General features: G+C 51.5%; 1 protein-coding gene across 6 annotated transcripts in view; it reads left to right on the top strand.

Moving 5' to 3' along the window:
• The first annotated feature begins 9,931 nt into the window (after positions 1–9,931).
• Tpcn2 (two pore segment channel 2) overlaps positions 9,932–22,329 on the top strand; it is a 30,440-nt gene continuing 18,042 nt past the window's right edge. For 5 of the 6 annotated variants that reach the window (XR_005282988.2, XR_005282987.2, XR_005282986.1 and 2 more), the window contains exons 1-7: positions 9,932–10,056; positions 13,690–13,754; positions 14,559–14,635; positions 15,004–15,181; positions 16,199–16,315; positions 19,328–19,434; positions 20,130–20,205. Coding sequence is in view for 3 of the 6 variants with exons in the window: in XM_038310259.2 (XP_038166187.1) it covers positions 9,999–10,056; positions 13,690–13,754; positions 14,559–14,635; positions 15,004–15,181; positions 16,199–16,315; positions 19,328–19,434; positions 20,130–20,205 (678 nt within the window). In the remaining 3 variants the exon portion in view is untranslated. Of the gene's footprint in view, positions 10,057–13,689; positions 13,755–14,558; positions 14,636–14,697; positions 14,798–15,003; positions 15,182–16,198; positions 16,316–19,327; positions 19,435–20,129; positions 20,206–22,329 lie in introns of those variants that run through there. The other variant, XM_038310278.2, reaches the window with a different exon arrangement.

Below are 22,329 nucleotides of genomic sequence, written 5' to 3'. Positions count from 1 at the left end.
GACCCACCCAGAATCCTCAGATACCCAGACCCTCAAGGCCTGTGGGATCTGAACTCAAGGATGCAGAGGCTGTGGGCTGCTCAGCTCTGGTAGTCTTTGGGAACAGGGATGTGAGAGAGAGCCCCCTGATGAGCTTCATGCAACATCCAGGTCTGAGGGGGCCTGAGTGCTTCCTGCCTGCAGGCAGGTGGAGCCTGGTGCAGCCCCTGCAGCCTCCACTTAGGACAGCTGCTTCCACCTGGTACCCCTGCATCTCTGCACATATCACTAAGGACCAGGTTCACAACATCCTTGTGTTGTGGAATATTATTTGGAGATGTGTTACATTTGTGTATGTTGTAGAACATTTGTTTAATGATGCAAAGATGTGTGTATTCTCTTTTGTTGCATTGGTTTAACTCTGTTAAGCTGTGTTACTTTGCCTGTCTAAAACACCTGATTGCTGTAATAAAAAGCAGGAAGACAGGAGAAAGGATAGGCGGGGCTGGCAGGCAGAGAGAATAAATGGGAAGAAAAATCTAGGAGGAGAATCAGAGGAGGACTCTAGGGCCCAGCCACCCAGCTACACAGCAAGCCACAGAGTGAGAAGTAAAGAAAGGTATAAAGGATAAAGATAAAAGCCCAGAGACAAAAGGTAGATGGGACAATTAGTTTAGAGAAGCTGACTAGAAATAAGCCAGGTTTAAACAGGTAGGACATTCATAAGTAAGAATAAGTTGTTCTGTGTGTATTTATTTGGGAGCTGGGTGGCAGGCTCCCCAAAAGAGTAAAGAACCCAAAGAGCAAAGAAATAACCAACAACATGCCCATGTCTTCAGTTCTCCCTCAGCAGCCATCACATTAGTAAGTTCCCAACTAAACAAGCCATTTGGGTATCTCCCCAGATTCCCATTGCTAGTGTCATGGGTAAAGGAGCCCAAAATAGCACACACTGCCAGGCCTGGCCTGGGAAGGGTTTGGCTTTCCCAGGGGGTCAGTCCTCAGGGGCAAGGGTCAGTCCTTGGGCCACGGATGTATGGGTTGCTACCAACACCCTGCTTTGGGTTCTAGGCCCAGCCTACATGCTCTCCCCAGGCATAGGCTAGGCAGTGTGTCTGCTGAGCCACCATGTGGAGCATGAGGACATGAGTCTCAGTCTCCCCAAATGCAGGAGTCGGATTGTCTCTGGCAGCTTGTGGGGGTGGTTTAAAGGCTGAAGTGAAACAGGGCACTAGAGAAGGGAATCTGTTTGTTTTTGAGGCAGGGTCTCAGGTAGTTTGTGTCTTAACAAATAAAGCTTGCCTGAAGATCGGAGTGCAGAGCTAAGCCACCAGAGGGGTGGCTCACACCTTTAATCCCAGTATTTAGGAGTCCCACACCTTTAATCCCAGCACAAGGAGGTAGAGACAGAATGGGATGTGGCTAGACAGAGAGACGAATATAAGGTGGGAGGAGACAGGAACTCAGATGCAGTCTGAGGCAGCAGACTGAGGATTAGTCAAGACAGGATTGCCCCCTAGTATCTGAGTCTGGGTTTTATTTATCATAACCAATTAGAATTTGTGCTACAGGTAGTCTATCCTGGTCTTTAATCCCCTGTGTAGCTGAGGATGACCTGGCAGTCTTAATCCTCCTGCTTCCACCTCCTAGCACAGGGATTATAGGTGTGCATTTCATGCCTGGTTTATATGGTCTTGGAAAAGCCAGGGCATTTTCCATGTTAGCTAAACACTCTACCAACTCTATCTCCAGTCTCTGTTTTGTTTTTCTTTCTTTTTAAGATTTATTTATTATGTATATAGTATTCTGGTGTGTACCCCTACATGCCAGAAGAGGGCACCAAATCTCATTATAGATGGTTGTGAGCCACCACGTGGTTGCTGGGAATTGAACTCAGGACCTTTGAAGAATAGCCAGTGCTCTTAACCTCTGAGCCATCTCTCCAGGCCCCCACCCCCATTTTGTTTCTTTGCTACAGAGTCTTGGTATGTAGACCAGGCCTGGAACTCATGGTAGTCCTCCTGCCTCGGCCTCCAGAGTGCTGGGATTATAGGCATGTACCACAATGTGGCTTGAGAGTATGATTTTAGAACTCCTCGTGACTGTTTGCCCCAAGATGGGTGTGAAGGGAAGGAGGTGGGGAGGACAGGCTTAGAGACCGACGCCTCTGTTGTTGTGATTCCCAGTTTATGGATGCAGACTTGAGGGTCCACAAGGCATCAGGCCGGGGGTGATAAAGGCCCCAACTTGTCCACTTGATAAGAAGTGGTGATGCGTGCTTTCTCCCAAATGAGTTTAGAAATCACCTGACGTTCTTCTGCTCTGCTTGAAGCATTATTCAACAGTGTTTGAGAGCCGGGCGGTGGTGGCGCACGCCTTTAATCCCAGCACTCAGAAGGCAGAGGCAGGCGGATCTCTGAGTTCGAGGCCAGCCTGGTCTACAAGAGCTAGTTCCAGGACAGACTCTAGAAACTACAGGGAAACCCTGTCTCGAAAAACCAAAAAAAAAAAAAAAAAAACAAAACAAAAACAAAAACAAAAAACAAAAAACAGTGTTTGAATACACAACAAGGATTATTCTTGGTGTGCAGAAGGTAGATGCTCAATAAATGCACATATAACTGGAAGAATGAATAAACGAAATCATAAAGCTACCTGTTTAAATCTGTATGGGTACATGCTTGCTGCTCAGGTCACCCATGAAACCTAGCTCTAGTGTGCAGGAGGCCCCAGTGTACCTACCTGGGAGGGGAACATCTGGACCAGGCACGATTTCGACCAGGCACGATTTGGACCTCAACCTGTCAGTCCAGGTCATGAAAATGCTTGGGTCCCTTTGGAAGGACCCTGTAGGGTGCAGCCTCCCTGGATCCCTCAAGCTTTCTCTCTCCAGGAATACTTGTGAAGTTGGTTGTGGGTGAGTTGGGGTTCAGGCTTTGGTTCCATTTCTGGAGGGTTCCTTTAAAACTCAGGGGCACTGAAGTGGTGGGCGTGCTCCGAGTAACACCCCAGCAGTGATGGGAGTCTGAGGGGGTGTTTCTGACTTAGAGTCACTTTTGGCATGGTCTCCAGGGCCCTTGGGAGAGAAGGCTGGCACTGGCTGGGCAAGCAAGATTCCTGCAGACTCTGGGAGGGTAGGAGTGTCGGAGGGCCTGAGTCCAAGCCAGTGTCTCCACCAAGAGGTCGTTTCTCTCCACTGCAGGATCCAAGACGCAGGTCACAAAAGTACCTCAGGGGCAGTGCAGCTGTGTGCAGTGGGCGCGACAGGGTGCACTGTGTGGTGCCCACAGGGAAGCGGGGGCTGGGTCCCAGCGTAAATCTCCAGTCTGTTTACATGCCTGGGGGGGGGCAGGGAAGGGAGTTTCCAGCAAGGTCCTCTTTCTAATCTGCACCCCGAACTCCTGGTTCAGGCTGTTTGAATTCCTCTGGCCCTACACACCGACCACAGGAAGCATCCTGCTGCAGCTCTGGACAGCCCTTTCTGTTGAGCTGGGCGCAGCTCGCCTGCTGCGCTTGGGGCTGCGGGCTGAGTAGCAGGTAGGCTGCAGCTGTTGTGGGACCATGGTCCAGTCCATCCAGTGATCCAGACTTGGCGGGGAGCCTCATGGGAACTCAGGAGTGACAGGCCCTTTGGCCTCCAGTGTGGATGAGCAAACTCAATTCCCCTGCCTCTGCCTCCTGAGTGGTGGCATTGAGATGCCTCTGTGCCCAGTGAAACTTTATTTACTCAGCTTCACTCAATTATAGTAGCATAGATTAGGACAATTTCCAAGAATCCCTGTGTTAGAAACGTATTCGCAGGCTGGGTGTGGGGGTACATAGGCAGGTGGATCTCTGAGGTTGAGGCCAGCCTGGTCTACAGAGCAAGTTCCAGGACAGCCAGGGCTACATTGAGGAACCTGCCTGAGCCCCTTTTGAAGGCAGTAGCCATTATGCTGTATTGTTAAATGTAAGTGTTTATACATTGTGAGGGCTGAGTTGCTCTTTTTCCTGGAACCTGACCTTCCCCAACCTATGACCTGGATCTGTTTTTGAGAATACCCTGGCCCTCCTTGACCCCTTCCTAATCACATGGTGGGTGACCACATGATGATTTTATTTAAAGATTTTTTTTTTTTGGTATTTGCTTATTGCTCCCATGTCTCCCTTCTGTAAAACTACTGGTGATTTTACTACGTAAAAGGGGCCCAAGAGGTGGATTCGGGGTTGCTCTCTTTATCCTGACTTAGGAGGCAGTGGCCGGCCAGCTCTTGAGTGTACCCCAATAAAAATCAAGCTTGCTTCAAATTTGGCTCCAATTGTGGTAGTGGTCTTGTTCTCACCATTGAAATTAGCAGTGGGCTGGATCTGGCCCAGAACCTGGTGACTTGCAACTAACCATGGGACACAGCAAGAGTGACAGATATTGCTTCTTTGACTAGGTTACGAGGGCGGTCCTTCTGTCCTTCTGGCTCTCTCTGATGATAGAGCTGGCTGTCTTGTTGGGAGCTGCTTATGAAGAGGCAACCAGGCCTTCAGCGGACAGTCTAGAAGGGACGCGGTATAGCCAGCCGCCACAGAGTGTGAGTGGAGGAGGGCCTTCCCCAGGGGAGCTGCACAGCTTTGTAATATAATAAAATGCAATTGTCTCATGTTAATCTGGCTCCCGATTTCTGATCTGAACAACAGGCACAAACGCCTTCAAGTCTGATCAAGAAACCTTGGAAGTGTCAGGAAGGTGATGCGTCTTGAGAAAGCACAGGCCCGTCAGACCTCATCTTCTGGGCCTCTACCTTCCAGCTGGGCCAGAGCCTGTGCTTTAAAATAAAACCAACAGTAGGAGTTGGTGAGATGGGTCGGTGGCTAAGAGCACTTCCCACTCTTGCAAAGGACCCGAGTTCAGTTCCCAGCACCCATATCTGGTGGCTCACTAGTGTAACTCCAGCCTGAGGGGATCTAATGTTTACTCTGGCGGTCTGATGCTCCTCCTGGCCTCCTCCGGCACTGCACTCAGGAACACAAATATCATGCTCACATACGCATGCAGTTAAATATCGTCCTGAATTCTGTGAGCCAGTCTAGGTGTTTTTTTTTTTTTTTAACTTGAGAGTGGGTAGTGGGCACCCTCTGTATATATAACCAGCTGCCTTGAAGTCTAGGGAGTCTTGCTCTTAGCATGGGAAGTGGTAGATTTTTGTGGCTGAGGTTTAACTCATGGATTCTACTGTAGAAACAGTGTCAGAATTGAACTGTGTTTTAGGGCACCATTGGGTATCCAGGGAGTATAGACTAGTCCCTGGTCAAACCCTGTGGCCAGCACTGCCCACTCGTGCTGTGTCCTAAGCCAGGGCTAGCAGAGTCATATATAAGAATGGCCAGGTAGGAATCTGCCACCACCTGTGAGAACTCCAAGACTGACTTCCTGGATGCCATCTGTCTGCACACCAGGGACACTCTAGCTGAACTAGGAACAGGACACGCTATGTCTGAGACTCAGAGCCCTCTTGTGGTGCCACAAAGCTCCTGGTAGTTTATTTCTGTGTCCTATAATGTGACAAAGCCCCTCTGTGACCCCTGTGGCCCCCAATGGAGGATGACTAATGGCAGCCACTTTCCATTCCAGCCTCTGGGAGTTCTAGAAGTACATAGGAAGTTCTTTAGTTGCACTAGACAATTTCCCCGAGGCTGTGTGAACCCATTTCCTTAAAACAAAACAAAACAAAACAAAACAAAAGTTTGGGCTGGAGAGGTGGCTCAGTGGCTAAGTCCTGTGTTCTACCCAGCGCTGAGTAAACCCGGTGTGGTAGCACAGACCTGTGATTCCAGCACTTCAGAGAGGCAGGCAGGAGGCTCCTTCAGGGAGAACTAGGCCACACAGTGAGTTTGAGGGCAGCCTGAGCTATGTGAGACTTGGTTTAAACCAAATTAATAATAAATTTTTACTTTTATCAGGCTTTATTATGCATGCTCTTGTTTAAACATATCAAAACAAACAGATAACCTTGAAATCATGGCTTCTTTCTACCTGCCCTGGGATAACCACAGCCCTGCCTTCAAGAACTGAGTCACCCCATGTGCTGATGGGCTCCATGGAATCAATTTGCACGTGTGTATTCTAATGAGGCAGAGCTGCTTGGGGGTGGGAGTTGTTGGGGGATTACGCTGAGTTCAAATTCAGCGGTTTATGCATCCTGGGCAAATGCTCTACCACCGAGCTACAGTCCAGCCTCTTGCTGACATTTCTTTTCTTTGAGCATCTGGTTCATTGGGCCATCCTATCTAGGGACAGTTTCATCTTAAACTTTATTTCCTGTGCCTGAGTGTTTTGGCTGCATGTGTGTGCAGCACGTTAGTGCCCTCAGATCAGAAGAGGGTGTTGGATCCCTTGGAACTGGAGTTACAGATGGTTGTGAACAGACAGGTGGGTGCTTGGATCTGAAAGAACAAGTGTTCTTAGCTACTCAGCCATCTCTCCAGAGCCCAGACAATTTGATCTCTAAAACTATTAGATTTATTTTGTGTGTGTGCACACATTTGCCGTGTGTGTGTGTGTGTGTGTGTGTGTAGAGGTCAGGAGGTAATTTTCAGGAGTTGGTTCTCTCCTTCTTTCACATGGGATGGGATATTGGTCCTAGGGATCAAATTTAGGTTGTCAGGCTTGGTGGCAAGTGCCTTCATCTGCTGAACCATCTCAGTAGCCCGGACTACATAAGACTCTTACTCCTTGTGATCCTGTTTACATTAGGCTAGATGGTTTTAAAAAAAATTAAAAAGCTGGCTGGTGTTGTGGAATATTATTTTAAGATGTGTTACATTTGTTTATGCTGTGGAACATTTGTTTAATGATGCAAAGATGTGTTGCATTCCTCTATATTGCATTTGTTTAGCTCTGTGAAGCTGTGTTACTGTGCCTGTCTAAAACACCTGGTTGGTCTAATAAAGAGTTGAACGGCCAATAACAAGGGAGGAGAAAGGATAGGCGGGGTTGGCAGGCGGAGAGAATAAATGGGAGGAGAAATCTGGGAAGAGAGGATCAAGAAAGGAACGAGAAAAACGAGAGTACACCGGGGCCAGCCACTGAGCTACACAGTCACAGAGTAAGAGTGAAAGCAAGATACACAGAAGAAAAATAAAAAGTACAGAGGCGAAAGGTAGGTGGGATACATTTAATAAAAGGTGGCTAGAAACAAGCCAAGTCAACACCAGGCATCTATAATTAAGAATAAACCTCTGGTCAGCTGATGGTAACACATGCCTTTAATCCCAGCACTCGGGAGTCAGAGGCTGGCAGATCTCTGTAAGTTCGAGGCCAGCCTGGTCTACAAGAGCTAGTTCCAGGACAGGCTCCAAAGCTACAGAGAAACCCTGTCTCGAAAAACAAAAAACAAACAAGCAAACAAAAAAAAACCCCAAAACCAAACCAAAACAAAAACCAACCAAACAACAACAAAAAAAACCCAAACAAACAAACAAACAAAAGAATAATAATTCTCCATGTGTGAATTATTTGGGAGCTGGGTGCTGGGTCCCTAAAGAGTAAATAGTAAAAATAACCAGCAACAGGGTGGAGGTTAATCCTTCCTTTACTTCCTTTAAGCCCAGCACTCAGGAGATGGAGGCAGGCAGATGTCTGTGAGTGTGAGGCCAGCCTGGTCTACAAAGTGAGTTCCAGAATAGCCAAGACTACACAGAGAAGCCTTGTCTGGAAAAACAAAAAACAACAGCAAAAAATCACACACACACATACACACACTGTCAAAATGAATAAATAAATTTTAAAGAGACAGAGATTATCTGGATCTAGGCAGGAAGATTGTAAGTTTGAGGCCAGTTTGGGCCACTCAGCAAGATGGTTTTTAAATAAATACCATTAAACTATAAAATCAGATTGAGGACAGGGTGGAACGTCAGTATCTCGAGATGAATGAGGTCTAAGAGCGGGATGACCCTGTACAGTATTGTGAACGGCTCTACACTACTGCTGTGGACTCGTGAACTTGAATGTGGTAAACTTTATGAAAAACTGTTTTGCTTTTGGGGTTTTTATTTTCTTTCTTCTTTTTTCCCCCCCAGTTTTTCAAGACAAGATTTCTTAACCCAGCAGTGGTGGCACACACCTTTAATCTCAGCACTTGGGAAACAGAGGCAGACAGATCTCTGAGTTTGAGGTCAGACTTCCAGAATAGCCAGGGCTACACAGAAAAACCCTGCCTCAAAAACAAACGAACAAACAAACAAACAAACAAAAAACAAAAAACCAAACCAACCAAACAAACAAAAAGAAGAAGGAAAAAAGACAGGGTGTGTCTTAACCACCCTCCTCAGGGAGCCAGCTTGCAGAAATGGGCAATAGTGAGTCAGAGAGCTGTAAGGTCTTGTGTCAAATGGGAGGTGGTGTATCTGGAACCCGAGGGTTCAGTCTGTGCATGGATACAGTGACCCAAGGAGCTGGGGGCCACCCCAGTTATACGTCTAGCAAGTGAGCTTACCTCTGCCTGTCTCCAGTATGAGTCCAAAGTGGATTTCCACATCCCTGAAGAATACCCCGGAGCGTGGCTGAGGACAGGGCCCTCTGGTGAAAGGTGTTGGCTGTACAAGTGTGGTGACACCCCAGGTTCAGTCCCTGGAACCAGAGGAACACTCGGAATGGAGAGAGCTGATTCCTGAAAGTTGCCCTGTGACCTCCACATGTGCAGTGTGGTATGTGACACACATCACAAATACACACCACACAATCACACACACCATTACATTGAACGCGTCACACAACAGCAACAAATAAGAAGAAAAGAAAAAAATGGAAAAGATCCCAGCATGGTGGTCATACTTTGGTTTCACCCTTCTGAGGCCCCAAGAGATAGAGAAGAATCCTGTGTTTGGACATCTGACCTCTGAGATTGACAGGCAACAGATGACAGCTGTCTCTGTCTGCACCCCTCCTCCAGAACTAGCTAATAACAGATGGTTCTCAAACTGGTATCAATCCTCTTGTCTCTGCTGCTGGAGTGACTGGATTCCAGTGTGTCCAGCTTCATGTTTCTCTCTCTTTTTGGCTTGCTTTATTTATTTATTTATTTATTTATTATTTATATGAAAAATTTCCGCCTCCTCTCTGCCTCCCATTTACCTCCCCCTCCCCCCTTTTTGGTTTTTTGAGACAGGGTTTCTCTGTGTAACAGTCCTAATTGTCCTGGAACTAGCTCTAGTAGGCCAGGCTGGCCTCGAATTCACAGAGATCCGCCTGCCTCTGTCTTCCAAGTGCTGGGATTTATAGGCGTGTGCCACTACCACCCGGCCCCGCTTTACATTTTCAATTTTACCCTTAATTATATTTATTTTTCTTAATTTCAGAGGAAAAGCATAAACTCCTTTGGGGTGGAGGTGGTAGTGGTAGTGACCTCTGTGGTCAGTCTCTTGTACACAGTACTCACGTGTGTCAGCGTCATGCAAAATGCTTGCTTAAACACCTCTGGGTTTGGGCGTAGCTAGGGGAGAGGGCTTGTTGGCGTGTTATAAGGACCTGGAAATAAAAAACGAACAAGGAAGCAAGAAAATCTCAAAACAAAACAAGACTCCTGGGTCCAGCCCAGAGAGTTGGACCTTCCTAGAGCTGAAAGAAGATAGCAGTAATTTGCACTGGTAAAATATTTCCTTAGGGCAGGGTGGTAGTGGCGGCACATGCCTTTAAACCCAGCACTCAGGAGACGGAGACAGACAGATCTCTGAGTTCGAGGCCAGCCTGGTCTACAAGAACTAGTTCCAGGACAGGCTCCAAAGCCACGGAGAAACTCTATCTCGAAAAAACAAAAACCAACCAAACAAAAAAACTTCCTTAGAGCTCAGCTTCCCACACCTCTGTCCTTTCCTGCGGGAAGGAAGCGGGGCTCCACCCATTGGAGGCGGGGCTTGTTGCTTCCGCCTCCCAGCACGATCTCCCCGTTCTCATTGGCTGTCGCTGGGAGTCATCACAGAGCGGTCGCTCCTCCTCCGGAACGCCGGGCTTGGTGCTGGGGCCAAGTCCTGCTTGTGTTGGTGGTGGGATGGCGGCCGAGACGCAGCCCCTTCTGGTCAGGGATCGAGGTAGTGGAGCCCGCTCTGGTGAGTGAGGTGGCACTTTCATTTTTACTTTTCTTTTTTTTTTCTCCTAACTTTTTGAGACAGGATCTCAAGTAGCCAGGCTGGCTTTGAACTCCAGATCCTCTTGCCTACACTTCTCGAGTGCTGGGAGGGTGTTCCTGCACCACCAGTTCACCTTCTTCCTCGTGGGCAAACTGAGGCTTAGAGAAGAGTTTTCCAACCCACAGTACCCAGGCCTAAGTGGCAGAATATCCTTCTGAGAGTATGACTTTGCTCTGGCTGCTAGGGACCGAAGCTGGGGACCCGAGGCCAGGGTAACTTCCTTCCTTGTCCCCTTAAGTGCGGTGGGTGGGGGGCTTATCCTCTCTCTCCTTCTCTTCCCTTCCTGTGGTCAGGGACATTGGTGAACTCAGGGAGAGTGAGGTCATCCTCCCAGTCATCTTCAGAGGGTTAGGTGATTAATGACCAAGAGGCAGAATGTTCTTCTCATTTTCCAGATGAGAAAACTGAGGCCAAGAGAGAGGGGAAAGGAGAGGATCCCCGCCTCCCCGCCCTACCGAAGGTCACAGTCCTGCCCTCTGGTGTGGTCACTGCCAGTACACTGCCCTGTGTGTGCAGGCCTGGCCATTTAAACTTCCCTTTCTGGACCTCCTTCCCTCTTCTGTTTGGGAGCAGACTAGATTGGCACAGTGGTCCCTGTCTGCCCATAGCTCATGCCTAGCCATTGAATAATGAGGCCACGGATGGAGATGAGGAAGTTAGAGGCTGAGGTGACCACACATCTAACCCCCAACCCCCATCCCAAGTATTGAGGCATATGGTTCAGGGACACCTGCTTTGTGTGGGGGCATCTGGGGACCTTTCTGGGTGTGGGACTTTGGCAGGTTGCTTAGCTTGAGTCTCAATATAAGGGGGTAGTAATGGATTGGGGAGGTGGGGGACACACTTCGGGCATCCAAAGAGAGATTCTGTAATCTGGTGTGTGCGTCCTGACAGAAGTCCAGGACGGTAGCATCATGATGTCTGTAAGTTCTGGCCCTGAAGAATGGACAAGTGACAGATTCAGTCTTCTCTGTTGAGACAAGACTCAATGCTGGGCAGCATCACATGAGAGACCCTGAGAGCTCTTTGTCCAAACACTGTGCCTTAGGCTTGGGCTGTTGAGAACGCAGACAACGCTCTTGGTGTTTGCATCTCCTGGGCTGGGCTGTCCACGAGAATACATCTTTAGTCTCCACACAGCATCCTGTGGGTGAGAGATGGTCTCCAGGCTCTGGGTTTGGCTGTTCTGTAATTAGACTCTCAGAGTGGGGAGCTGTCGCTGCAGGCCTCCCCAAGGACCCCAGGGGTTCCTGCAGTTGTGACCTGCTGAGTCAGGCCTACCTGACTGTTCCCCCCTCCTCTTGCCAATATTACATAGAGTGGTTTTGTCTTGTTTCTGGATCGTATGAGAAAGGACGAGGGTGCTTATAGATGCTGTGGGCTAATCGCAAAGCTGGGGAACTTAGTCATCGGATCCTGCTGGGAAGGGTTGAGAGGAAGCTGCAGAGAGGTAAGGGACTTGCCCAGGGTCACACAGCATGCTAGGCAGGGGTCCAGACTGGTTGTATAGAGTCTAGAGTGAGAGGCAGAGAAAGCCTAGACCTGGCTGTCGGGAAGTAGGTATCCATAGGTATTGTTGGGGACACGGTGTCTGAGCCCCTGTCATCGTCCCTCAATTTGCCTCATCTGACCCTATGTGCTCAGGAGAAGTCCCCTGGCCCTCATGGTTGGAGTTATAGGTAGCAACAGGTGATTGCTGCCTAAGTTGATGAGCTTAGGGCAGGGCAGGTAGCCCTGGGGGAGGCTCTGAACCCTCAGGTTGGAAGAGGATCCTCTGACAGAGACAACAACCTGGGCTTGGGCTTCGAGGTTCTGGAGAACCAGGCCTTGACAGGGTCAAGTTCAGAATCTGTGGCACAGATGGGGCAGGGTGGTGAAGCAGCAGGAGACAGAGTGGGTGGTGGGCAGAATGGGTTCCCAAGTGTCAGGATGTGGTGAAGTGTGGACCTGGGGCATCGGGGACCCCCAGAAACCTATGACCTGCTTCCTAGAGCTTGTGACAAGCTTCCTAGAGCTGCAGGTAGGAAGAATGCTGATGGGAGCGGGTGGACCTTTTTCAGGCCCCTCATTCCTGGGTGAGCTCAGTTAGCGAGACTCAGAACCTTCCCACCAGCAGGCAGAAGCTAGATGAAGGGTCCCTGTTACAGAGCCCTAGGGTGCTGACCCACACCTGTGATGGCTTGTCTGAGTGGACATGAGTCCTTATAGTTGGCTCTGGGCCTTGGCTAGTGTCTTGTCTGAGAAACTTTTGTGGTTCATGGCTCTAGGCCCAGGCTGGCTATGCTCTCTAGGGCATGACCGGGCTTCCAGGCTTTCTTTGCCAGGCTGCCATCAGCTACATTTCTCATTGGGCCAGTTGGTTTTCAGTTCTGCCATGCAGGGAATACAGCAGTATGGCTTCTTCTTCATAGCCATCCCAGGAAGCCTTCAGGAGTGCCAGTACCCACAACCCTCAGAGCCTCTCTGAGAAGCAGTTAGGATGTCTTTAGGATAAGCCTCATGGGCATACATGTGGGGAAACTGAGATCCTGGTTGATAAGGACAGAGCCAGGAGTGAGGTACATCTTCGGTCATCCTCTGGGGTTTACTGCCTCTGTTCTGTGACCCTAGACGTGAGACCCAAGAACTAGAGCAGGTGGCTCTTTAGAGAGAGGGCACACTGTGTAGGCTGCCGCTAGGGCTCTGTACATGGCTGTGCTCTGCCTCTGTACATGGCTGTGCGCTGCCTCAGGGCTTCTTGCTGTGTTGGCTCTGTTCTTAGCAGGGCATGGCTCCCGCGGGTCCCAGGAGGCCAGATTTTATAAAACCCAGAACTGCATAGTGAGATAGCTGAATGGTTCACTCTGTTTCAAGCATGCTGTGATGGGAACCGTTGGAGCTGTGCAGTCCCCTGGTTCCCCGGCTCAGGGTTGTATTCGGGAACCACCTGGTCCTGAAGATAGGGAGGGCGTGAGAGCTCTGTGGTTGTTGGTGTTGGTAGGAGAGAGAGCGTGATACCTTCCATTCTAGCCGTAGCTCCCCATTTTGGTGTGAAATCTTGTGTTCCTTGGATAGAGATTGCCCCGATTCAGAGTGGAAGAACAGGAGGTGAAGGTGGCATGGGTGACAATGGCAGCCCCTTCATTGGGCCCATTAGTGCACCAGGGGCTCCTGCACTGCATGGCATCCTCCCGGGAGCTAAGCAGGTAGCCACTGGCATGCACTTGACAAGGGTGACCATTCCTGTTCTTTCCATGTGAGTAAATGGGGGCGGGGGCTCTGAGCCTTGAGTATGGTGCGAGGGTCCTGCAGGTCACTACTGCCTCTGTGTCCTTGTCTATGCTGTGCCCTGGGCAGCAGTGGGCATGGGGTAGAGCTGCCTTTGCTCTGGGCCTGATGTCTTCCACCCATGCCATGTGTTTGGTTTTTTTTTTTTCCCTGCTGGACACTCTGGCCTGGACAGGTAGCTGCTGCAGAATGGAGGTCCCCGGCTCCCTTCCTGCATGTGCTCGTCCTGTAGAGCTGAGGCTGCTGTGTTCCATTGCTCACCTGCTGTGTTCCCTCTACCTGCAGGTGCCACAGCCAGACAGGAGCTCTGCATAGACCAGGCTGTGGTCTTCATTGAAGATGCCATAAAGGTGTGTATGTAGTGGCTGCCCTGCTGACCAGGAGTCTGCCCTGTCCTTTGTTCCTTACTGTCCTGGGGCAGGGGCCTTCATTTAGGACAGACACAATGGCAGGTACCTGGACCCAGCTCTCCCTTGTCCTCTGATGGAGGCTGTCACCTTAGTGCTGGAGTCATGGTGTCGTTGATTTAGTATGTACTGAAGCCTGTCATGGGCCACCCTGTGCTAGGCCCAGGTCCGGGAGACACCTGTAGGATGGATACAGTTGTATTGGAGAGTGGAGCTGGCCTTCCATGCACACCCTTAGCCTGTACTGAGGGAGGAGCTCTCTCTACTGGGCAAGCTCTGTAGCTTGTACTGGTCTAAGCCTGAGACCCAGTGAGGGGCTGACACAGACTCGCTGTAGCACACCTAGATTAGGCCTGACTCTAGGGAGACTGGATCACTCAATTGGGCCATGTGTGGTATGTGGGTACAGTCAGTGGACTGTGGGTACATATTTGTATGATCCACACATACACATAAGTGGCATTAAGGGAGACCCCTCCGACTCCCATTTGTGTGTGCCACTGAGGGGAATCCCACTCAAGCCAGTGTGTGCAGCACTGGGGGAATCCACTCACACCCCATGTGTGTGATGTGCTGGAGAGACACAACTCAAACCTCCTTGTGTATAGACTTGGGGAGACACTGGGCCAGGGACCCTAGTCCCTTCCCTGTATTGTGGCCCCGGAGGACCCTGCTCATTTCGCTCTGGGCGTGGCTGTGTTGCAGGGGGGGGGGCCTGTCTCATGGTCATGTGCTCTTTGTTCCCAGTACCGCTCCATCTACCACCGCATGGATGCTGGCTCCTTGTGGCTTTACCGCTGGTACTACTCGAACCTGTGCCAACGGTGAGACCGCTTCCCAGTGGAACTGGGCTGTGCAGACTTACTTGGTGGGGTTGGGCCAACCCTACACTGTCTTGGACTAAATGTGCTCCCCATCCACGGACATAGATGATTCGTGGTCCCTCTTCCACAGAGGAGTCAACTGTGGCCAGAAAGTTAGTGGTGGTAAGGACTTCCTCCTCAGAATGCTGGGTCAGCCTAGCCCTTGAGTCTTGGGCAAGGCTGTGTTACTTGGCCAAGCATGGTAGCCCCAGCCAAGAAATGCCAGCTGCTGCCTTCTAGCCCCTGGACCCCAGTACACCTCCCAGTTGGCTTCCTGGCCCAACAGGCAGCAGCCCTTTACCCACTGACGGTGTTTGTCTCCTTCCCAGAGTGCTGGGCTTCACCATTTTCTTAATCCTGGCCTTGGCTTTTGTGGAGTTCCCATCATCATTCACAAGAACGGCGGATGTGCGCTACCGCTCCCAGCCCTGGCAGCCACCCTGTGGCCTGACGGAGACCATTGAGGCTCTCTGCATGCTGATCTTTCTGGTTGACCTCTCCGTGAAGGTGAGGTGGGTGGTATCAGGTCCTACCCACAAAGCTCCTGGTGTTGTCCAGATGGTCTGAGCTGTCATTGTGTGGCTGCTTGGGAGCCTTGGCATGTGAATGAAAGGCGTGGTGTGTTGTGCTCTCTTAGGTTGTTTATATCTATTCGTGTGTGTGTGTGTGTGTGTGTGTGTGTGTGTGTGTGCATGCATGCACACTAGTGATTGGTGTGTTCAGGGTGGTTTCTCATTTTTTTTCTATCTTTGCCCATGATGTGATGGGCAGCTCTAGGTTTTTGTTTTTGTTTTCTGTTTGTTTTTAGAGACAGTGGTTCTCTGTGTAGCCCTGGCTGTCTTAGAACTTGCTCTGTTGACCAGGCTGGCCTTGAACTCACAGAAATCCACCTGCCTCTGCCTCCCGAGTGCTGGGATTAAAGGTGTGCACCACCACCGCCCACCAGATGTAGGTTTTAACTGGCAAGAATTTGGTATGCAAAAAAAAAAAAAAAAAGCCAATTTGGTATTCAGTGGTCCAAATGGCCTGGTGTGTGAGTGTATTCTCAATGTGAAAGAGAGCAGAGATTGTTATCTACTCTGGAGCAGGCATGATGATGGGACATCCAAGAGGGCAGGATGGGCAGGACCCCCCTCCTGCATTGCCTTCCTGGAGTGGCTGTCAAGCCCACCTGGTGCTTGTCCTTTAGTCCTCCTGTCTTGGAATGCTCTTTTGCTCTTTTGCTCGGCACGCATCGGTGACTTAGATACACAAAGCTGGTGGGACCCGTGATACCCATGAGGAACCCGGGAGAGGCTCAGTGCCACCCCTGAGTAACAGCTTCGAGTCACTAGCAGCCTTGGCAGGAATGCATGCTTCCTGACCCCTGCTCAGCTCCTCACTCCCTACCATCCGTGCACGGAGACTGGACTGTGAACCCCCCCACTCTGTTGCCCATGGCCTTTGGTGTGCACCGATGTCCTCTGCCTGGCTACAGACCTATGTCTGCCTGGCTTGCTGTTCATCCTTCCCCATCTCTTGCAGGGCTACCTGGTGGGCCAGGCCCAGTTACAGGAGAACCTGTGGCTACTGGCCTACTTTGTGGTGCTGGTTGTGTCTGTGGTGGACTGGACCGTTTCACTGAGCCTGGCTTGTGAGGAGGTAGGTGGCGTGTCAGCTCCGAGACCGAGGCAGCCCTGTGGGTATGATGTACAGGTGCCCTGAGCCCTGAGCCATGTGTCCATCTGCCCAGTGCTGTTCATGTCCTGGAGGGCCTTGGTTTCCCCCATTGTAGGAAAGGTACTGGGGCTTGACAGTCAAGTTTTCCCCTGTGGTGTCCCATTGGTGAGAGGACCTAGAAGCAGGGTCCAAGTTGCTGTGACTACTTATCCTTCAGGTTGCAGTGAACTCTCCTTGTCAGGTCCCTGATAAGAGAGCCATCCCAGGGCATCACTGTGCCCGTAGCTGTTTGAGCTTAGTCCTAACAAGCCTCATCCACTGACTCAGCAGTGACCATAGTGCCATGCTTCCGAGGAAGCACTCGGGACCCTGGGAGTTGGTGCGGGCACTGAGGCAGGGGCAGGTTGGTTGGGCCTTCATGGATCTGTTAGTATGTGATGGGAACTGAATAGCGGGACTAAGACTTAGTGGAGCCTAGAGGGCTGATGGGAAACAGCACTTGGGATCCCAGCTGCAGAGCTGACTTGTCCTCTGCCCTTTGGGTGGGTCCTGCCTGATAAGGACAGCCAGTGATGGGAAGAAGGGAAGCTTGTTTCTCACCACCAGCCTGCAGCCTCCTCCAGGCCCCACGGGGAGCTGATGGGAGAGAGTGGTGGGTGGTGAGTCCCTGCCCCCATACCCAGCAGATACTGAGGGGCACGGAGGCACAGTTCTACAGCTATTTGGCACCTTCTACTTCCTGTGTGTCGTCCCCTCACCCCCTGTAAGATGCAGCTCCTCTTCTGATTGAGGAAGAGGCACCCATGCCTTCCTGGAACAGGAGGGAGATGGCCCTACAGCCATCATTTCTCATTGAAGCTTCCCATGAGTCTCCACACCTGGCTGGTTCCTAGCTGTGCCTCTGCCAGGATTCTTATGTGCTGCCAGGAGGGAGGAAGGTGAGGAAAAGAAGCTCCTTGTGATGCACAAAAGAGTCCACCCGGTAAATGAGCCAGGGTTGGGGCATAGAGCGGCCTGGCCGCCTACGTAGTCTTTATAATGACCCTCAGCAGCCTGCTCTTGTTGCTGTGCCTCATCTTTGTTAGCTGGCCAGGTTTGTCGTGGATACTAAGACCTTCACCCCTAGAGCTGAATTCTCTATTTCTGCCCCCTCCCCCCCCCAATAGCTGGAATGCTGTGTCAGCCCTTCCAGGGCCTTGTGCATGCTGGGCAAATGCTCTTCTGCTGAGTCACTCCCTGGCCCCACAGCTATAGTTTTCCCTGGAGGACTTGGGGCCTCCTTATCACTCCTGAGTGGCAGTGTCCTGTTCTGTGTGCTGGCGTTGATTATTTGCCCTTTGGACAAGTTAGGATTCCATGTTGTGGGACCAGTGTATGTCCTCGGTGGCTTCTGCCTTTGGAAGTGGGTACTTCCAGACTAATAAGGCCAAGCATGGCAAGATGAATGTAGCCATGTGGTCACTGAAACCCAGCTTCATGAGCCTGAACCCTCAAAGTCTGGACCCTTCCTGCAGGCTCCAGATCTGGTAGCCACTGGACAGGAGGGTTCCTCTGCCTTCCAGTGGCATGTGTCATACTGAGGTAGTGAGACCTGCTCACTGGGCCATTTCCAGGCTCTAGGGTGGGGGTGCTTGGTAAGACACCGTGGACAGAAGGGCAGAGCTGTCTGTCCAGGGATGGATCGGTGTCCCACCTGGGGAAGGGCACAGTGCCATCTGTCACCAGGAGCCATGTAGGGCCTTGTGCTAGGTAGGCTCTGCTTCTGCAGAGTGAGTGTGTCATTGGCCCCAGGTAGAACCTTCACCCCTGTCCTGGTGGCTACTTCATGTGTAGCTGAGGTCAGACGCTCAGGGTGTTTGTAGGACCCGCCGAGTTGATGTGCTGGTTACACACTTCTGGAGCCTGAACCCCAGCACCCTGTGCCTGTTTGGAGGGACCTGTCCCCATAGCCCTCCAAACTCCTTGTTCCCAGTTCTTCAGCTCTTCCCATGACATTCTCTGCTCTCGGGAATCGTGTTCAGTTAGCAGACCCTGCCTGCCACCTTCCTGAGGGACTTTCTCACCTAAGGCTGTCTGTCACACGAGGTCCGTCTCTGGTTAGGTGGCTTGTGACTCAGAACCTCTGTGGCTATCAGGGCCCTCTTGAAGCACTCCCACAGATGCCGGGTGGCTTGATGGGGAGGGCCAGGCACCTGGCCTGTTTGCCAGACCAGGTTTGGCTTCTGCCCAATTAAGTCCTCATGGTGGAAGGGTTGGGTGACATAAGGTCTGCCAGGCACTGGTGGTTGTGACCGCATGCACTATCACCGGGTGCTTGCTTCCACTCTGGGATCTGGGTTCCGATTCTCAATGTCGCCATCTTTGGAGATGGTCGCCTGGCTGTGTTTTCTCTCATCCTTAGTCCGTGGAATTGCTAGGCCCACACAGCCAGCAAGACCATAAGTAGCCTTTGTGTCCCCGTATGCCTGGAGGTGGTCCAGGCTTTGGAGGACTGGAGACCTGGGTTCTGGTGGTATGTGGTGGTCCAGGGAGCTGAGGGCACTGACCTCTCAGTCACGGGAGACAGGCAGGGCATCCGGGTTGACCAGAGCCCTGAGCAGTTTTCTGGTTGCTGTGGTTCCTGTTGCCCTCTCGTTCTGTCCCAAGCTTCTGTGTGAGCGCAGCCCAGGAGGACCAGCAAGCCTCACAAGGGTCCTTTAGGATCCTGTCATGTGTAAGTGCGCATGGGCCATTGTCCTGTGTTACCAGGTGCTAGAAAGAGGCTGCTGATAGGCCTTGTGACAGGTGCTGTGATGGAGAGGAACAGGACAGTGAGCAGGGGATGGGAGGCATCAGGCCAGGATGCAGGAATGCTGCGAGCTGTCAGCTGTGGCCAGCAGGCCTAGGCTGGCTGGAGTGGTTGGCAGGACTACTCACTCCCTTCTCCAGGCTTTGGGATCCCTGGAAGGAAGGGATGGGTGGTCCTGGTTCAGTGGCTGGCTTCTTGTCTTTTAGTTCCTGCGGGTACGCCGGTTACTCCGTCCCTTCTTCCTGCTTCAGAATTCCTCCATGATGAAGAAGACCCTGAAGTGCATACGGTGGTCACTGCCAGAAATGGCCAGGTGAGCACTGGGGCCAGATGCTGCAAGCTCTGCCAGAGGGACCAGAGGGACGGCCCACTGCTATGTGGGTATGGTTGGGGCAGCCCTCTGGGTACTCCCAGCCCAGCATCCTGCAGGAGTCAGTGGGCAGTGTTTGGGGTCCTGGTCAGACACTATAGACTCATATCTGCCACACCCGTTGCTGAGTTGAGCAATGCCTCATTTCTTGTCTCTGGGTTCTCTCATTGGTTGGCTGCACCTGCAGGTTTAGTTCAGCTGCCTCTTACACTGTTTGCAGCTGTGCTGACCTGGAAGCCCTGTAGCTCTTGGGTTCAGCGCTATGGAGCTTCAATTCCCCAGCCCTCTCCCAGCCCTCTTGGCTCCTGCCAGAAAAAATATCATCCATGCCCTTCCTCTGCTTCCAGTGCCTTCTCTGGTAGGGCACCTGCCTGTCTGGCCCCAAAAGATAGAAGTGACCTCTGTCCTCTGTGTCCTGGTCCCTGGCTGGCATGCCCCTTGGGTTGTGTCCCACCACAGACAGAGGATCCAGGGTCGGCCTGGCTTCAGGTCCCTATCCCAGGGCTAAAAATACTCAGTGTCTCCAAGGAGAGGAGGGAGCACTGTGCTCATACCCGAGGGCATGGGCAGGATGGTGTCATGCCTCTTGGGATGTGTGGCCTGTGCCGTGCCAGGCTGAGCACCACCCCTCCTCCCAGCGTCGGGCTGCTGCTGACCATCCACCTGTGCCTCTTCACCATCATTGGGATGCTGCTGTTCACCATTGGTGAGAAGGTGAGTTTGACCTTGACCATAGGTGAGGCCCCTGCAAAGCCTGCCTGGTCTGGAGCAGCCAGGATGACCAAGGGTGACAGACCAGGAAGTGGGTCATGACACCTCTTGAGGGGCTGTCTCTGCATTGTCCAAACTTCCCATCACTGAAGCCTTTGTCCACCCCTGCCCTCTGTGCTGGTGACCTCCTCCATGTCCCTGTATGACAGGCTCTTCCAGAGGGTGGCTTGAAGAGTCCTCTCCAGTCTGACTATGCCTCAGCCAGGGCTGCCCTTCCTGGTGCCTGCTCCAAGCCCCAGCAATGCTTGGCTAAGTTCCTGGCCTCTGACTCTGGGCCCCTGCCCTGCCCAGCTGTTTAGATGGAGAGGCGGGGCTGCGTCCCGCCACCCGGCTAGCTTTACACCTGAAATAATTACACGGAAACTGTATTCTTTTAAACACTGCCTGGCCCATTAGTTTCAGCCTCTTTTTGGCTAATTCTCATATCTTGCTTTAACCCATATTTAGTAATCTGTGTAGTACCATGAGGTGGTCGCTTACCAGGAGAGATCTTAATCTGTGTCCTTCTCAGAGAGGAGAGGCATGGTGACTGTCTGAGCCATCTACCTCACTTCCTTCTTCCTGTTCTGTCTACTCTACCCACCTAAGGGCTGGCCTATTAAATGGGCCAAGGCAGTTTCTTTATTAATGAATGAAATCAACACAAACAGAAGACTCTCCCACATCACAGCTGCAGTGGAGGCTTTGACCCAGCAACTTGATGCCATGGAGAGGTGTCTACCTGTCTATCTGTGGGGACATCTGCCTTGGTTGCTCACCTATGAGTTCTGTATGTCTCGCCTCACATCTAGCAAGGGTTATGTCCAGGTCACTGTCCTCCAGCATGGTCCATCCTGCATTTCTGCCTCTGTTTGGGGGTGGCTGGTGTGATCACAGCTGGTCACCTCGTGACACTGAGGTGATATAATGGAGTTGTGCTGCCAGGGCGGGAGAAGGCAAGATAGTGCCTTCCAACCATGGGGTGCTGGGGTGGTCCCATGTGTTCCTGCATGTGAGTGTCTCTGCACATGTGTGCCTGTCGTGGCTGCATGACTCTCTGGATAACTCTTGTCTGTGGGCGATTCAGGATGTGCAGTGTGGGTATGTCCAGAAGGTTTCCCAACCCTGTAACTTCTTATGACATCCGCGTCTTCCACCCTTAGTCATTTGTGGCATGTGCATGTCTGTGAGTCTGTGTTTGTGCCGTTTGTATGCCTGCCTGCCTGTGTCCCATGTGTTGTGTGTCTGTTGATGTCTCTCTGTGTACATGTCTGTGAGTGTCTCTTTGTGTGTATGTGAGTATGCATGTCTGTGTCTGGGTGTGTCTCCGTGTTTATGTATGAGTGTGTTTCTGTGTGTCTCTCTGTGTGTATATGGGTGTGTCTGTGTGCATATCTTGGGTGTGTCTCCATGTATGTATATGGCTATGTCTCTATGTACAAGTCTGGATGTGTCTCCATGTCTGTGTCTTTGTGTTATTTCTGTGTCCTTGTGTAGTATGTCTCCATCTCTGTTTGTAGGTGTCCCATGATGTGTCTAGCAAGTGCCTGGGTCTGTGTATCATGCCTGTGGTGGACAGGGGCAGGGACTGGACTGCCTTCCACACCCCCGAGATCTGTGTGTAACTGTCACATGACTATGGTCACTGCTGTTTTCAGAGCCCGGGCTAAGCAGGCAGGCAGTGTGGGGGCTGGCGGTGGTTAGAGCCTCAACCACAAGGTGAATGTTGGGGCCTTTCCCCAGGAGTGCTATATCCAGAGCTACCAGAAGATTCCTCCTACAGACTGGGTTTCTGCCCTGGGAAGGGGAACCAAGCTGAGCAGGATGAGGGTTGTGTAATTGAGGGTGTCTTCCTGTCATGGTCATGGCAAGCATCCCGTGGTCTTGACAATCATCCCATTCCCTGTCTTCTGTTGTGATGGGGAGGATGTGAGGACCGACCCACGCTGAGTTCCCCGTCCTTGGTTATCTCCAACCTTGCCAGCCTGGCCTGGGGAACAGGTTGAAAGCCTGCTGCATGTCCCCATGGCCCAGCCTGGTGTCTTTAGGCTTTAATAGCTGAGGACACAGTAGCTAACCTTGTCTGAG

The sequence above is a fragment of the Arvicola amphibius genome, chromosome 1, assembly GCF_903992535.2.
Source record: "Arvicola amphibius chromosome 1, mArvAmp1.2, whole genome shotgun sequence".
In the NCBI taxonomy this organism is placed as follows: domain Eukaryota; kingdom Metazoa; phylum Chordata; class Mammalia; order Rodentia; family Cricetidae; genus Arvicola; species Arvicola amphibius.
The sequence above is the reverse complement of the archived record's forward strand: the minus strand, read 5'-3'. Positions and strand labels throughout refer to the sequence as shown.